Source organism: Cygnus atratus, chromosome Z (genome assembly GCF_013377495.2).
Source record: "Cygnus atratus isolate AKBS03 ecotype Queensland, Australia chromosome Z, CAtr_DNAZoo_HiC_assembly, whole genome shotgun sequence".
Lineage (NCBI taxonomy): Eukaryota > Metazoa > Chordata > Aves > Anseriformes > Anatidae > Cygnus > Cygnus atratus.
The window spans coordinates 18,744,683-18,761,316 of NC_066396.1; the positions used below are offsets into that span (position 1 = coordinate 18,744,683).

General features: G+C 39.1%; 1 protein-coding gene across 1 annotated transcript in view; it reads left to right on the forward strand.

Moving 5' to 3' along the window:
* The window catches only part of DDX4 (DEAD-box helicase 4), a 35,355-nt gene extending 23,940 nt beyond the window's left edge, over positions 1 to 11,415 (forward strand). The window contains exons 13-19 of the mRNA XM_035553701.2: positions 490 to 619; positions 1,685 to 1,851; positions 3,471 to 3,616; positions 4,355 to 4,454; positions 6,699 to 6,969; positions 7,126 to 7,212; positions 10,967 to 11,415. Of these exons, the coding sequence (XP_035409594.2) occupies positions 490 to 619; positions 1,685 to 1,851; positions 3,471 to 3,616; positions 4,355 to 4,454; positions 6,699 to 6,969; positions 7,126 to 7,212; positions 10,967 to 11,047 (982 nt within the window). The 3' untranslated portion in view covers positions 11,048 to 11,415. The remainder of the gene's footprint in view (positions 1 to 489; positions 620 to 1,684; positions 1,852 to 3,470; positions 3,617 to 4,354; positions 4,455 to 6,698; positions 6,970 to 7,125; positions 7,213 to 10,966) is intronic.
* The last annotated feature ends 5,219 nt before the right edge of the window (positions 11,416 to 16,634 follow it).

Below are 16,634 nucleotides of genomic sequence, written 5' to 3' on the forward strand. Positions count from 1 at the left end.
GTGCTTGTGTGTTGTGCTGCTTTCTCCGTGTGACTAGTTGCTTTACAAAGACATACCTTGGTATATGTACTGGACTGTTCTTTTGAGATGTAGGAAGCTTCTGAAGCACTAATGGCATATTTTTTGATCCTCTTCTTTTCCTACTAAGTCTTCAGTATGGAAGGGAACAATGTCTAACACATGTCAGTTCTTACTGCAGTGGTCTATATCAGTTGAAGGATGAGTGAAGAATGCAGGTGAGATGCAGTGTTCATTCCAAGAAAGCCACCTGTGCATCCTATGAAATGGTAGTATGAATGGGAACCTTGAGCGTATAGTGAGTGAATTTTTGGTCTTGGGTCCTGCTTTTGGTAGTAGGCTGTGCTGTACGGTGAAGGAATTAAACAAGTCACGTTAAGTTGTTTTGTGGTAAATCTGATTATATATTTTTCTATAATTACACTATTTATCTACATGGCAAATTAATCACACTTCTTTTCTGTACGATAGAACTTGTATAAGGCCTGTTGTGATCTATGGAGGCACACAAACAGGCCATTCAATTCGTCAGATAATGCAAGGCTGTAATATATTATGTGCCACTCCAGGAAGGCTTCTAGACATTATTGGAAAAGAAAAGGTAAGATTGTGAAACGTAGCCTGAATTCGCTTAAGTACTCTTAGTCTTGCATATATTGGTGTTCGTTATTCAAATTTGCTAGAAGCAAATATAGAGCCACGAACACCAGACAGTATGCTGTCTTTGTACAGGCACTTAATCCAAGTGACCTTTTCTTGGAATAACTGAATACTGTGAAGATTTTGAAAGTGTATTGGGAGCCCAGATCTCTTTACTCCCTTTCAGGGCATGCTGGTAAATACCAGTCTAGATCAAATTGGCTGCAGTATTCAACTACATTTTATCGAAAAATAAATGGACTGTGTTGACTTAGTTTTCATGGAAAATTCTGTAGCAGATTTTCTTCTCATGTCCTGCTTGTTTTGCTGTATAATAGTTTTTATCTGCAGGTAGAACTGTGCTAATGTTAATTCTTCAAACTTTTTCATACTGGTTTTGTTCAAAAATATAAATTCAGGTGTGAAGTATTTGAATTTTTATTCCTCAAACAATTATAAATTCAAATTGAAATTGCTTTATAGTGGTATCAGTCATCATCATCATCAGTGATATTGCACTGAACAAATAATTTGGAAAAAAAAATCTTGGTAATACAGTAGAGAGAGACTGGCTTTCTCTGGTTGTCAGGCTTTTAGTCACAATGAGTCTTCATCAGCAAAGGGAAGTTGTAATGTCCTTTACATGTCTTCTGATGTTTACTTTTTACAGAACAAGTTTTCTGAGAATGTGAGGGAGAGAACCTAAGACTTGAGCACAGTTTTAAAATAAATGTGCTGAATATTAGTTGATCTGCATTAGGCTCCATCTTGATTTACATTGCTGAACCAACTTCTGAAAAATTTTGGTGTATGCATATGGCTAGAATTAGTGCAGATTAACAAGTTAGGAGTTCAGATAGAGATAAAAATAAAACAAAGCGCATGATAAGGATAGATTTTGTTTGTCAATAATTAAATTCTACTAGAAAGAAAAAAGTAAAAGATGTATTTTGGCAGTTAAGACATTCTTTTAAGTGTGCACTGTCAGTGAAACAATGCAATTTTTCTTTCACTGAAATATTTACAGATTGGTTTGTGTGAACTGAAATACTTGGTGCTAGATGAAGCAGACCGCATGCTTGATATGGGTTTTGGCTTAGATATGAAGAAGCTGATTTCTTACCCAGACATGCCATCAAAAGAAAAACGCCAAACACTGATGTTTAGTGCCACTTTCCCTGAAGAAGTTCAGAGGTGAGCTAAATGAAAATGGAAATAGAGCTGAAGGTGTACTTTTGTAGAGTTGAAGGTCTGAAGAGTTAAGTGTATTAATTGTTTTTAAAACTTACAAACTTGCTAAAGTGTACTGAAAAACTATACTGTTAACATTCCTTGCTGAAGACTTGTCTTTTTTTCTAAACAACAGATCTCCTAACTTGTATAGATGAAAGATGAATTGCTTGATTTAGCTGGGGACTCTCAGGGAAGCTGTGAACTTTGTCTGAAAGCTCTTGAATTCTGCTTCTACAGCAGTCCTCATACTGCCCCTATTTGTTTCTTGCCCTTATTGCTCCATATTTTTGTGCAAGCACAAAAGCAGTGATTCTGCTGTGTTCAACAAGCAGCACCGGTACTCCTATTTTTGCTGTCAGGGTGAAGTTTAAACAAACAGCTCAATGATTGCTCAACTCACCAGCCTTTCTGACGTACCATTCTTTAAATGCATGAGTGCTCTTTGGTTTTGGTAATTCTGAAACTTTCCTAATGTGTTCTAGATGTATGTTAAAGCTCTATCATTCACTACCCTTAAGGTTCCACTTCCCAGGCAGAGAGCAAATTTCAGCAGATGGTAATGGTGTTGCTGAGCCTGGCAAACCATGGGAAGAATCCTTGGTGTCTGGATCTCTAGGTTATCTTTATAAGTTTGTTTTAGCTAATGGTCTTGCTACATGTTTCTGCTGCATAATGAGGGATGAGTTGAGAATACTGCAATTAACAACCTCAGAAAAGAGAGAGTCTTTAACTGTGCAAGACATACGCTGACTACTTCTTGTTTAAAACAAAACAAAACACTACCTTGCTGCTGTCAGTCTTGCGGGATTTGCAAATGCTGGTAAAAGACTTCAGAAACTTGAGTGCTTGTATCACAGTTTGGAAATCTGATAATATTCCTCTCACCTTTTGAAATTGGAATGCCTAAAAGTGATCTTGTCAGTTTAGAGAGTGAAAAGCTCCTTCTTTTCTGGAATTGATTTTTTTCCATGGATTTACTGCCTTCCTGATTCTGGAGTCAGAAAACCTATTTTTTTCTTTATTCTACTGTCAAAACAACTTTGAATAGTGTAGGTAGGACATGGTGTTCTCTTCGGCACTGCTAATTTCACACTCTCCTGCACTTTCATTCAGTCTTTTTAGTGAGTGTAGTCAGATTTAGTTTTAACATACCTTTTGGTTTTATTCCTGAACTCGGGTCATTAAGACTCTTTCTAGGCAGAGGAGTTGAGAGCCATGGTTTTCCTAGTTTTGTTCAACAGTCATTAAGGTTGGTGCTGTCTCTCGAAGGTCGGTTTCAAATTCTGGACTTCAGACAGTGATGAAATAGTGTCCCAAGAACGGTTCTGTGAGCATGTGTGTCAATAAACCATTTTACTTCAAGTATATATGTGGAATTTTTTTTTTTTGCACAGCTGTTTAGAAAACAATGCAGTGTTTTTTAGCTTTTTCAAAAAATGCGTATACGGTTTTATAGTCTCTGCCATCTGAGGAATGGTATAAGTAATTGTGATGCTTACAAGACATGAAATCACTTGATCTTAAGGCAAAAATAAGCTACATAATAGACTTCAAATTGCTCAATTTTCTTTCTTTTCAAGGCTGGCTGGCGAATTTTTGAAAACTGACTATTTATTTGTTGTTGTTGGACATGTGGGTGGAGCCTGCAGTGACGTTCAGCAAAGTATTCTTCTGGTTCCCCAGTATTCCAAGAGGGAAAAGCTGGTAGAAATTCTACATACGACAGGTAGCTTTCCTTATTACTGTCTTCCAGGGAATACAATCACTTCTAAACTTGTGCTTTTGCTTTTAAACAGGTCATGGTTTAATTTACAAGATTATTGACTGAAGCTTTTTCAGTCCTTTCTCAGGGAGTTACAGGTTTTAGACTTGTTAGTGTTACTGGTATTTGTCAGAGTCTCACCTCTGAGTAGTGGCAGAGAAGCTTCCCAGATGGTTAGTTTCTTTGCATGGATGTTTAGTAACTACTTCAGCACTTGGTGGTATTACCTCTGGAGTGTGGGCATACTAAATGAAAGTGAACCTCTGGGCCTGTACTTAGTCAATGGCTGGGATGTTTACAGTGATGATCTGAATGTATCATACATTTTAATGATCAAAACTGGAAGGGAGTTTCATGCTCCCTTCGGTGTACCTTAGTGGTGTTCAGTATTCGGAATTGTGTGCCGTGTCAATTTACATGCTATAGAAAGAGACTTCACACTGAGACTTACCACAGAGCAAAATTTGTATTTCATCTCTCTACTTAGGAGAAACATAATGCACTAGTCTTCATCTGAGTTTGTTTCGATCGGGAAATTGATGGATTGAATTAGTTCAACACAGTCAAGAAATTATAGTTATTAGCTAAAGACTTTATTCAAAGCCATTTCTGACATTAGTTGTTAGAAATAACTGTAGCTATGAATAGTGAAACTGCATCAGGTTTCAAACTGCAATAGATCTGAACTCTTGTTCAACGTAGGTCGTGAACGAACCATGGTGTTTGTGGAGACAAAGAAAAAAGCAGACTACATTGCAGCCTTTCTTTGTCAAGAAAACATACCAGCCACTAGCATCCATGGGTAAGTATTAAGTGAAAGTTGGTTAAGTATTTTTTCAGTGAAAGCTGGTAGTACTCGATCTTAGTTTTTTCTTGAACTTTCGTGGTTGTGACTTAGCTTTTATTGGTTCAGATTGCCTTGTAATCCTCAGCACCTGTACCCTGTTGAAAATGTAGCATTTCTGAAGGCCAGTTCTCACTGCATATGCTGAGTATACATCTTCATGGTTTACCACACTTCAAATGCTCTATAGGAGCTGGAAATATAATAAATGCCATATCATTTACATTATCATTCTCCTTTACACTGTGGGCATTTATGGGTGTGCAAATCCTAATGTTGTAGTAGTTGATAGCACTTCTGCAAAGAAAACTTGACAGTGCTGCTCTGTAATACTTATCACTGTCTAATGTTGTAGGTGCGGGATCAATCTTCGTGGTTGAGCATGCTTCAAGTGCTCTATAAGAGCTGAAGAATCTGATACCTGCCGCTAAACAATAAAACTGGGATATAATAAATCGGGTAGAATCAAAAGTTGTTTGTATGTAGATTCTGTCATAATTTGCATGACCAAAAAAGATCTTTTGATGTTAGTGGCAAGATGATGTTCATGAACTGAAGTGGCAGTTGTGGATCTTCCAGTTGTCTTACAGGTTTCCTAAAGTCCAGTCATATCCCATACAGGCTTCTTATGCTATTGTTTTTCTTCTTGATGTGTTCATGGACTTGTAACACTGTTTGTATAGAGTTTGTTGTAAAGAGAAGATTCTTCTAACTTGTATTTGCATTCTAATCATTAGTGTTGTGTTTCTGAACAAATGCTGAGAAACAAGGTAGGATGTTCACTAATTTGAGGTCTAAGGCAATCCGTCTTTCACATAATGAGCTGAAACAGTATTTTTATGTTAAAATCTAGGCTAGCTAACTGAATCTTAAGATTCATGGTGAGCTGCAAAATGTCAAAGTAATTGTGATATTTTTCATCTTGTAATTTAGAGGAAGGGTCTTGGATATCTTCTGTTTCGGATGATGTTTTGACAAACATCAGAATACCAAGGCCATAGATAAGTTAAAATAACCTTCATAGAACCGTTAAAAAATATTTGTTTGTATCCTATGTACTGTCATTTTCACAAACATGAAAGATCTTTTTGAGAAGATCAGGCCTTCTGTGTTTGGCTGTCCTGAATTGTGATTGTACAACCTGTCTTGTGTAGGAGGAGTTTCTTAATGCATTTCTGTAGAATTATTATGCAGTGAATTAAAGTTTTTTTTATTAAAGAATACGAATTTTTTCTTTTTATTAAAGATTTATGAATAGAATATCTAGTTTCATGGAATCTACTAACTTGTCAGGAACGTTACTGACTTCAGAGCCACTTGAGTTCTTTGAGTTGAAGTGTGGTACGATAGTTGCTCTTCTCTGGGGTAGTGTCCTACCAGGCTTAATGAAATGGCAAACGCTACAGAGCACTGGTTTTTAGCTTTCTGGTTTGTTCTTTCAGTTAGACACCAAAGAACGTGAGTTAAACTCAGATCTACGGTATTATAGATAACCTATCAACACTCTTTAAAAATGCGAAACTCAGAGCAAATCTAATTTTCTTCTGGTGTTTAAAAAAAAAAAAAAAAAAGACCTATCCTGTTGGCTGGCTCCTGTGCGAGAAGCTACATGGAATCCATCTTTAATAATCTGGCTTAATGCAAAGTAGTGGGAAAAGCACTTTTAGCTACGGCATGAAGAAATAGTCAGTTGAACAAGTGGATCTTAAGGGAGACAATGAGTTTGATTTATGATTCTTTTGTAATTGCATGAATTACTAATAACTGATTAAAATGCCCATCTCTGACAGAGCATTCTGTGGAGATGAATTCTGAATTTGTGGTTTAAAACACTTGACTAACTTGTATGCTTGAGAATGAAGTTCTTCTGTCTTCTCCCCTTCTTTCAACATTTACGGTTGCCATAACACTCTTCTTTTCTGCTTTGTATGCTCAACTTTGAGAGTATTTTGTTTACCTCTAAGTGGACTGTAGATGCACTGATGAAATGGTTCTAATATATGTTATTCTCTCAAAAAATGTAATTTCTCTGGAGGCATAAATTTGCTGTGTCTTACTGCTGTGAAATCTTAAACTGGTAGGATATGGGGGTTGTTTTTTCAAGAACTACTTCTGTCTTTGAGTCATGGCCTTTTAACTTGTATCTTAAATAATACTGCAGATTTTAGAGACGCCCATTCTAACAATTTTTCTTTTTGGCAGAGATAGGGAACAGAGAGAGAGAGAGGTAGCTCTTCAGGATTTTCGCTCTGGCAAATGTCCAGTTCTGGTGGCAACTTCAGTGGCAGCAAGAGGCCTGGATATTGAAAATGTTCAGCATGTTATTAATTTTGATCTTCCTTCGACTATTGAAGTGTATGTACACCGAATTGGACGAACTGGTCGTTGCGGAAATACCGGCAAAGCAATTTCATTTTTTGATAATGGTTCAGATGGCCATCTTGCACAGTCTCTAGTTAAAGTGCTTTCAGATGTAAGTTTCAAATCTTAGTGCTCAACTTTTCTTTTTCTTTCAGATCTCACTTTAACATACTAAGCAAGTATTATTTCTTTGCTTATGGTCGTAAAACTCTTAATATGAATTGGCAAAGCAGTGGAAGTCTCTAAATTCACTTTTCTAATTATGTAGGCTCAACAGGAAGTTCCTGTTTGGTTGGAAGAAATTGCTTTTAGTGTTCAAGGAACAAATCTCGTTGCATCTGTTAATACCCAAAAGGTAAGTCTGAAAATGAAGTGGGAGCCTTGGCTTTTGGAATTCTGTGTAAATATAAAAGTGTGGTTAGCAATATATATACCAAGTATATATTTCTGAAACTTTGGGCTGTAATTGTGTCACTTATCTTAGTTGTGCATCTTCAAAGTACTCAGTACTTCTGAAATTTGTGTTGGATAACTTGTTTAACTTTTTAGAGTTAGACTTTAGAGACTGTTTAGACTGGAGCCTTGCTAGCTGCATTAGCCTTGATCTGCCTTGTCAAGTGACTCTAGAAGAAAAGGTTTGTGCAGACAGGCACAAAGGCTGTAGTTTCAAAAACTTACCTACTGTGTATGTTGGAACAAAGAGTTGCTAGTTGCACAGTCACTGCTTATTGTGAATCACTCAGCCGAGTAACTCATTTGACTGAAAACTTTAAAGCAGTTACAGCTAGATAAATGTCCTAATCTGATCCGTGTTATAATTGTTCATAATGTCTGTGATAAAGAATCTTCTGGTTTCTTAGGGTTGATGTTACCAGGTGTTAAAATACAGCTTGAGTAAATGAGTCAGTCTGGGTGGCATAGCTCCCAAATCCCTTTTTAGTTCTATGCATGTTCCTGCTTGGAATGTTTTTTTCAATTGGTGTTTAATATTTCTTGCTATTATGTACTTGAATTTTGATGCCTTCAACAAAAGGCTTTCCTTGATCTCTTGCTTACATAACAACTGCATTGCATCTCAGTTGCATTCCAAATGTCAATATTGTTAGAGACCTCAGAAATAATTACTCAGTCTGTTTTCACACAATATATGAAACTGGAGTTATTCAAGTTTAGATCTGCATTTTGTGAGTGATCTGTTTGTGTCCTATAACTAGTGAAAGTAAAGGGTGTTTTACCTGTATCTACCTTCCAGTCCAGCTCCCTAATCAGATCTGTTTTTTTTCCTACTTTGGGTCTTCGTTGAGACCTCAGTTACACACTTAAAACTTTTGCTTCTTTCTCATGCTTGCAGCCTCAATGGACCTTTCTTCTAAATTTGTGTTCAAGGACATGTTATTTGTTTAGATCACTTCCAAAGGCGTATCTCATCAGTCTTTTAATCTAGTTTGCTTTCAAAAAGTTAGGGGATGCTCAAGTTGGAAATTAGGAGAAATTGCTTATCAGGAAGAGTGATTCAGCATTGGAACAGCTTGGCCAGAGAGTTGGAGTCACCGTCACTGGGGGTGTTTAGAGAAAGTTTGAACGTGGTGCTTAGGGACATACTGGTGGTAGTTAGTGGGTAATACTGGTGGTAGGGGGAGGGTTGGACCAGATGATCTTGGAGTGTTTTCCAAACTTTGATTCCATGAAATCTTTCACTTATAGAACTGAGTCAGTCTTTCATGTCCTTTGTGACCTTTTAATTACAAAATCTGACACTGACTTCTGTTCCACGCACACATGAGATTTAGAGGAAATCTGATCGCTGTTCGTTATGCCTTGGGAATGCTGCCGTCTTAATCATACTTATTCAGTGCGTGAGCTGTGGAGTTGGAGATCATCGAATTCTAATGCCGCCTTTACAAGTCTTTCTGAAAACAGTGATTCCAGAAGACTGCACATGGCTAGTGTTCTGGTTCTGCCCATCAGGCAGCTCATCACTACACAGCTGCTTGTTCACTCTGCCCAGGTGGAATGGGAAGACGGGTAGAAGTATGAGAACTCATGGCTTGAGATAAAGACAGTCGACTAGGTAAAGCAAAAGCTGTGCCCAAGCAAGGCAAAACAAGGAATACATTTGCTACTTCCCATTGGCAGGCAGGTGTTGAGCCACTTCTAGGAAAGCAGGCCTCATCATGTGTAATGGTTTCTTGGGAAGGCAAACACCATCACTCTGAATGTTCCCTCTTTCTTCCTTCTTTACCCCAGCTTTTATTGCTGAACATGATGTCAGATGGTATGGAATCACGGAATGTTTGAGGTTGTGTTGTGGTTTAGCCCGGCTGGCAGCCATACACCACACAGCCGTTTGCTCACCCTCCCCCCTCCCTCTCCGGGATGGGGGAGAGAAATGGGAAAGTGAAGCCTGTGAGTTGAGGTAAAGACAGTTTATTAAGACAGGAAAATAATAACAACAACAACAATAATAATAATCATAATATAATAACAGTATTAATAATAGTAATGTGTACGAAATAAGTGATGCACAATGCAGTTACTCACCACCCGTTGACCGATGCCCAGCCTGTCCCCGAGCAGCCGGCCCCCCCCCCCCCCCCGCTAGCCGCCCCTATATATTGTTCAGCATGACGTCAGATGGTATGGAATACCCCTTTGGCCAGTTTGGGTCAGCTGTCCTGGGTCTGTCCCCTCCCAGCTCCTGCTGCACCCCCAGCCTGCTCGCTAGCAGGACAGAGCGAGAAGCTGAAAAGTCCTTGGCTTGGTGTAAGCACTGCTCTACAACAAGTAAAACATCAGCATGTTATCAGCGCTCTTCTCATCCTAATCCAAAACATAGCACCATACCAGCTACTAGGAGGAAAATTAACTCTGTCCTAACTGAAACCAGGACAGGTTGGAAGGGGCCTTCAGAGATCATCTAGTCCAATGCCCCTGCTCAAGCAGTGTCACCTAGAGCTTGTTACACAGTCTAGCATCCAGGCTGATTTTTGAGTATCTCCAGAGGGGGAGACTCCACAAGCTCTCTGGGCAGCCTGTTCCAGTACTCTGTCACTCAAACCATAAAGAAGTTCTTCCTCATGCAGTGATGAAACCTCCTGTGATTCAGTGTATATGCGTAGCCCCTTGTCCTATCACTGGCCACCACTGAGAAGAGTTTGGCCCCATCCTCTTTACATTGTCCCCTCAGGTATATGTAGAGGTTGATCCCTGTGGTATGTCTGGACCAGCTTTTCTACCAGCTTGTGCGCTCTCAGCCTCCTCACTGACAGGGTGATATAAGCAGAAAAGTCCTTGGATCTCCGATGCACTGCTTTGCAAATAAAACATTGGTGTGTTATCCCCAGTTTCCATCAAAAATACAAAACACAGCCTTATATGAGCCTGTAGGAAGAAAATTAACTCTATCCCAGCCAAAACCACGACACCTAATCAGCTCTTTTTCATTGAAATAAATTAGTAATGCTGTTTTTTCGTACTGCTCTATTATTAATGAGAGACCTGTATCTGATGTTCTGTAGTGGTGCTAATAAATCTATCACCTGCAGTAGGCTTCTGCTGTAATGTGGGCATAATAAGGATGCTGATGACCTCTCTCCTGGGGAAGGAAGATTCAGTCTTAATTTGTGTGCAATATTCACTGTCTCTTTCAAATTACCCTTTCATGCATTCCATTTGATGATGAAATGATGAATTTGAAACTAGAATCTGTTGGAGGCTTTTATCTGACTATTTCAGAACTATCTTTTAGGTGACAGGCTTAATCAACTTCCCAAAGGAAAAGGATTTTACTGGGGAAGTGATGGAGGCAGTCAGCCTTAAGAAAGAGAAGGAAGTTTTTCCCCGAAGTTCTGTTAATTGATTTGTTTGGATAAGGGAAGAAGTTGGGATTTAAACTTGGGGAAAGGTTATTCCCACACCTGATTAAAACTGAGGTTGATAAAAGTGCATTAATTTCAGACTGGGGTCTAAGAAAAACACATATGGAAGGTTAATGATAAAACTTGTGCATTTACTTAGAGAAAAATGTTCAGATGACATTGAGAGTCATGAATGCAAAGTGCTAAAACAACTGCAAATGATTCTAAACTAGTACCTCTTCTGTTTCCTAGAGTTATGAAGGCGGCAGCAGCATGAACCCAGAAAGAGAGAGGATGTCAAGTTCTGCAAGTTCATTTGAGGCATGGGATTAAAGCCAATTTAGTACCAAACTGTTTTTATTCTGTTGTGTTTTAAGTGAGCTATTTTACTTAATGCTCATTACTGTTAAGCTTTATGGAACATTTGATGTTCACAAGCTAGCTTGTATCTTACACTGATGCTTTCAACAATGCATACATACTCAGTTATGATGAACCCAGGGTTGATTATAATTTAAAATGGCTCTTGCCTTCCTACGTACAGGAAAAAAAAAAGGTATTTCTTAAGTGTTAAATGGTTCAGTAGGTGTTTGATGTTTTGTAGCTAGCATGTTGCTATAATAGGTGGGATGTGATTCCTGTTTTGTTTGCAGGTGGAATTTAGGAGATCCCTCGAACTTACTGCTTTGTTACTGAAATTTTGCCTGGGAACATAGTTCTCTGAAGACCTGTTTTGGGAGAGAGCTTTATGAAAGGGTGCATCAAAACTTAATGTCCCTTCATTTTTAACAGGTTAGTTTTGAAATCTGTGCCAAATGATGAGGTGACAATCTTAAGGAGCTGTTAAACACCTTGTAAACAATTACTTAATAAAAATTTGAGGAGTCTTTGTATGATACACACAAACAAAAAACCAACATGTATAACTGCAGCATCGTGAGCTGGTACTTTTTCAACATGCATGAAATGTGTGGTCTCAGTATGGAACTAAAGATAAAGGGCTACATCCACAACTTATTTGAAATACACTTTAATACCAAGCAGTCTTTTGAGAAGGATGGAGCCCAGTGTTGTGTGTAGTATGTTTTTGCCTTTGACAGACGTGTACTCTTCTGCTATTTCTTGTGGAAAAGTTTTCTTTAGAGCAAACTTGGTGGCTTGTCTGTAAGAGTTTCCCAGACTTGTAGAAGCTATGTAATGTCTGTAAGCAGACATTAAGCGTTTTACAAAGAGATTTTCATAAAGTTGCTTTTTCTTTGGATTTTCTTTATTTACCAGCAAAGTATGCTACAAGGATGCATGTCACTGCCCACAGAGGAAACTGGTAAATAGTAATTTGTAATGTCTTGAACAGCTGAACAAGCTTACAAGCTTCTCATGTTTGCAGGTATTCAGCGTACAATGCCGAGTGGTATTTGTTGTACGGTCTTCCCTCTTAGTATAGGGAAATAATATTTCTAATCTGTGCTTACTGGACTGAAGGTTTAATGTGTGAGTATTGGAACTGACTTGGACAGTACTACGCAATTTATTATTGTGGTTGAGCATGCTGCTGTTCTTTCTGTATTTCTTCGAAAAATACTTAAATACCTGTTTACAAAATACTCTTTGTGCGCTGTGGTTTTACTGCTACATATTGTACAGACATGTAAGTCTTAATTGTAGATACACCATCACTTACCTTACTGTAAGCAGTGGATGTATGTTAACTTGAAGTCTTGAGTAAAATGTCCTGGGTGGCACGACTCATTTTTCTGACAACTCTTCTTGAGGATCTGTGTATCCATTCTGAATTTCAGGTAAGAAATCAGGGGTGCTTTTGATTTGTTGGTAGGAAATGCATATGAACAGTAATTTCTGGAGGAAACTGTACAGTTGTCTCTACTTCTCTGAAAAGCAAACAAAGTAACTACAGTCGTGGGTCACATTATCCTAGAGCAAACCTATGAAGGGCACTAACTTAGTCTTAGTTCTAGACCTGTTGTTCAGGCTTGCGTTTTATTTGTAGCTTGTGAAGTAATTATTAGAACAGCTTTTAGTACATATTACAATTCATCAAATACAGCATCTCAAATTACTCCTACAAGAAATAGGTGTATGCAGTGTATGCAATTGGAACTCATGAGCTTTCTTTAAGTTTTTTAAAGAAAGAGTATTCATCCTTTTTTTAATTTAGCGTGGGTGGAAAGAGGGAGAGGGAATTGAAAATCAGTCTTTTTTTTTTGAATAAACCTTTATGTAGTTAAAAACTGAAAAACGAGGATGTGTGCACACTTTCACTACCTTTACAAGGCAAACGTTTGACAATCTACTGTGTCAGGTCTGTCCTTTTGTAGATAATTTTGCATCTTGTCCTTTCATGCAGTAGCTTTCTTGGTTAATTTCCTTGTGTTTCTGGTTTAAAAAAAAGGTTGCACGGAACAACTGCTTGAACTTGCTGGCGTGCAGTCCTGAAGTAGTAGCATGTCTTTGTTTTTGAAAGATTATACATTGAACTACATGATTCCATTTTCTTCTGCTTGAGGTAGAGGTAGATGTGCCTTAGGGTATCTAAAATATTAACCAAAATAATTTATTCAAGGCAAAAAAGTACTAACCAGCTAACTCTACCAGGGTAACAATTTGTAGTTTATTAAATACTGTGTGCATAAATTTAGAGCCAGTTGTAAAGTCTCTTGGGAACACTTGAAGGCATAATTTTTGCAAACATTTAGATGTTTAGAATGCACTTTTATAACTATGTAAATAAGTTTAATTAGTGTTCTTAAGCACAGACCATCTCGCTGTGGGCAAGGCAGACTTTTTTGCATATTCTTTTTTGTGAAACAGTTTTTCTTACCTGTACTTTTGCAACTTGAATCTCTGCATGTTCAGAACTGCCTGTTTTGTAAGGAAATGTTTCTTCTAAGGCTGTTTCTTCCATTTAGGTAGTTTTTGAAGGTGGCAGAAGTTGCCACAAGAAAATGCTTTGTTTTGCAAAGTGTTTTTTTTTCCTGCCACATCATGTAAAAATTGTTCTGTTCAGTTTTTTTGGTTCATTGTTGATACAGTGTTTGTCATCTAGGGTCAGTTTATTCTATGTCCTTCTGAAGTTGAAGGCATGACTCCTGTTTACAGATCTTGCTGCTGCTTGGGTTACATGAAAGGATCACATTGCTTCTCTCGTATGAGAAGTGGTATTTTGGGGGGTGAGTGCTTGCTATGAGGAGCTCAGAAAAGATAGGTAAGCCTTCAAAGACTTAATGTACTTCTGTATAGAGAATTTGGGGAAGGCTGGCTTACGCCAAACCTTGAAGAGACAAGTTTTTTCAGCCCCTTAGCTGCAAGTTACTATTTCTCAAACAAGCTATCTCTTCCGTCATTTTGCTCCTGCAGGAAGAACAAGTGGCATGTGTATCATGAGTTGTCAAAGCTTTTGTGTGCAGGGGAGAGTCCAGTTGTCCTCCAGGTGGCAGTCAGGATGAGTGCTCTTCAAATATTTCACTGAACTGATTGAAACCTGAGAACAACATAGTTGCAATTCCTTTTAGTTGCATCTGCTCTTGGCAATGATACCATAACCTCAGATCTTTGTATGGTTTTTCCCTGTCATTAGCTCCATACTTGCATTAAAAAATGCTCCTTGCGTTGGAGAGTAGTTCAAGATTAAGCCGGAGGGTTTTGACAAAGTGTTGAAAAGGGCCATCAAACCTTCCCTTCAACAGTATTTTTAATACTGCTTATTCTTAATTCTATCACATTGTCCTTTATTAATGCAGTGCCTGAACTTTTTTCTCTGTGAGATGAGTTTCTCGGAGTCAGAGGGGACTGCAGTCATGAGGGTGAATATGAAGAAAAGGCTGTAGAGGTGACTTGTGAGAAATGTGTTTTGACTGTGGATCCTGATCAGAACAGCAGTTCTAGGAGTGGGAATCAACAGGTGGAGTTTCTTTGTATAGCTGCAGAATGAAAGAGAAGCATCAGTAGAGAAAACTTTGCACAAGTGCTAGCTGTGATCAACAGGACTCACTTTTTACCTTTTCTGGAACAAGTACTAGTTCCATATAACAGTCCCTGTAGACATTTTCTGTTTAGCTGTTAGACAGCTATGGGTGGGGACCTTGGATATCCTGTGAAGCAGTCTGTGAACTCATAGAAAGGCAGTGTGCTGGGACACAGATGTGTGCTCTGATCCTTTAAATGTAGAAAGGGTTATGATGTATGGATGTTCTTTGTTTCTGGTCAGTCTGTGATGATCAGTGTCATTAAGTGACTTTCCAAACATGACCCAGTTAATCAAGCTCCTGCCTTTTCTTTTCTTTTCTTTTCTTTTCTTTTCTTTTCTTTTTTTTTTTTTTTTTTTTTTTTTGCTTTCTGGGATGCCTGGAATGGTTCTTACAACTGTATTTGATATGGTTAAAAAAAAAAAGAAAGCAGTACAAAACAGATGACCATGCACAGCATAGTCATGCTTCTGCATTCTGCTGCTTTGCAGTAGGAACAGGTGAGGAGTCCTGCATCCAGTGATAAAATATGTTTTTGGGGTTCATCTTTTGGACTTCCACCCTAGACATGCTTGAGTGCTGTACTGATAAAAAGTCTTGCGTTTCAGAGACAGTGTGGACTGTACTGTGATAAAACACTGGAATATGAACCTCACTGGTGTACAGCTGTCAGTACCCTGTAACTAAACTACATCACCCCAGTTCTCTGTAATCAGGGTGCAGATTTACAAACTAAGGTAAGGAATGGTATCTTAAAAGTAGCAGGCACAGTGTTTTTGGAATTAATGATCGTGACTCAAAATACTATGAGGCAGTGAAGTCCTTATGAATACAAGTTACTGGTAGAATACTACAGATGAAGGCTAATAAATCACACAAAGGAGTGAGTTGCATAAAGATCTCTTAATGATTAAAAATGCAAGGAGGGTGAAAAACACTTTCATAGGTTTCAGGCTTACAGTGATTGAAAACAAATGACCAAACAAAAAAGAGCGTGGTGGGAATTCTGGCTGATCACAGGATGACTGCCAACTGCTGATTTTAAGCAGCAAGGAAAGAAGTATCCCAGGTTGCAGCAGGACTGGGAGGAGGTGGGCTAGTACTTGCTCCTCGGATCAGTAGGTGACACCAACCTGGGGGGGACCAGCAGATGCACTCCAGAGCAAGGCTGCTAACCAGGGAGATTTGAGCAGGCTAGAGGAAGGGGACTTGTGCAGTTTGGCTTCACCAAATGCAGAGCTGCAATAAAACAGTGTTTCCAATGTTAGCTTAGAGTTTGAGCACCTTTCTTACTGGGATTGTAACAGACCAGCTTCTGGTGTACAGCACAATCCTTGGAAGCTTTTGAGACCAGACAGGATAGAGCCCTGAGCCGCATGGTCCACTCTGCACTGATGCTTTGAGCAAGACATTGAACTGGGATGTCCTGACATGCTTTACAACGTAAATGGAGAGAGGAGGACCCCAGATAACACATTTTCCTGCTCTGTAGCCTAAATAAACTTGGCAAAGAAAATGAGAGGAACACTGCCTCTGAATCTACAGAGGTTAGTAACCTATCTTCTGCCTGCTTGGACTATGTACCTGTTCAGCCCCACTCTGGATTTTCCATGCAGGACCTCCCTGTCCCATCTCTGAAAGTTGTAGCCCCAGATGGAGCATTTTGCACAGCAACCTCTGGCTCTGCTGGTTGGGAAGCATCAGGACACTTCAGAACCTTCTGGGGTTGGGGTCCAGGAGCTCTGGGGAATGTCTAGCAGCCCTCTGAGGAACCTGAGCATGCCTGTTAGTGAGCCTGTTCCAGTGCCCGACCACCCTCTGGGTGCAGAACCTTTCCCTAACACCCAGCCTGACCCTCCCCTGTCCCAGCTCCATGCCGTTCCCTCGGGTCCTGTCGCTGTCCCCAGAGAGCAGAGCTCAGCGCCTGCCCCTCCGCT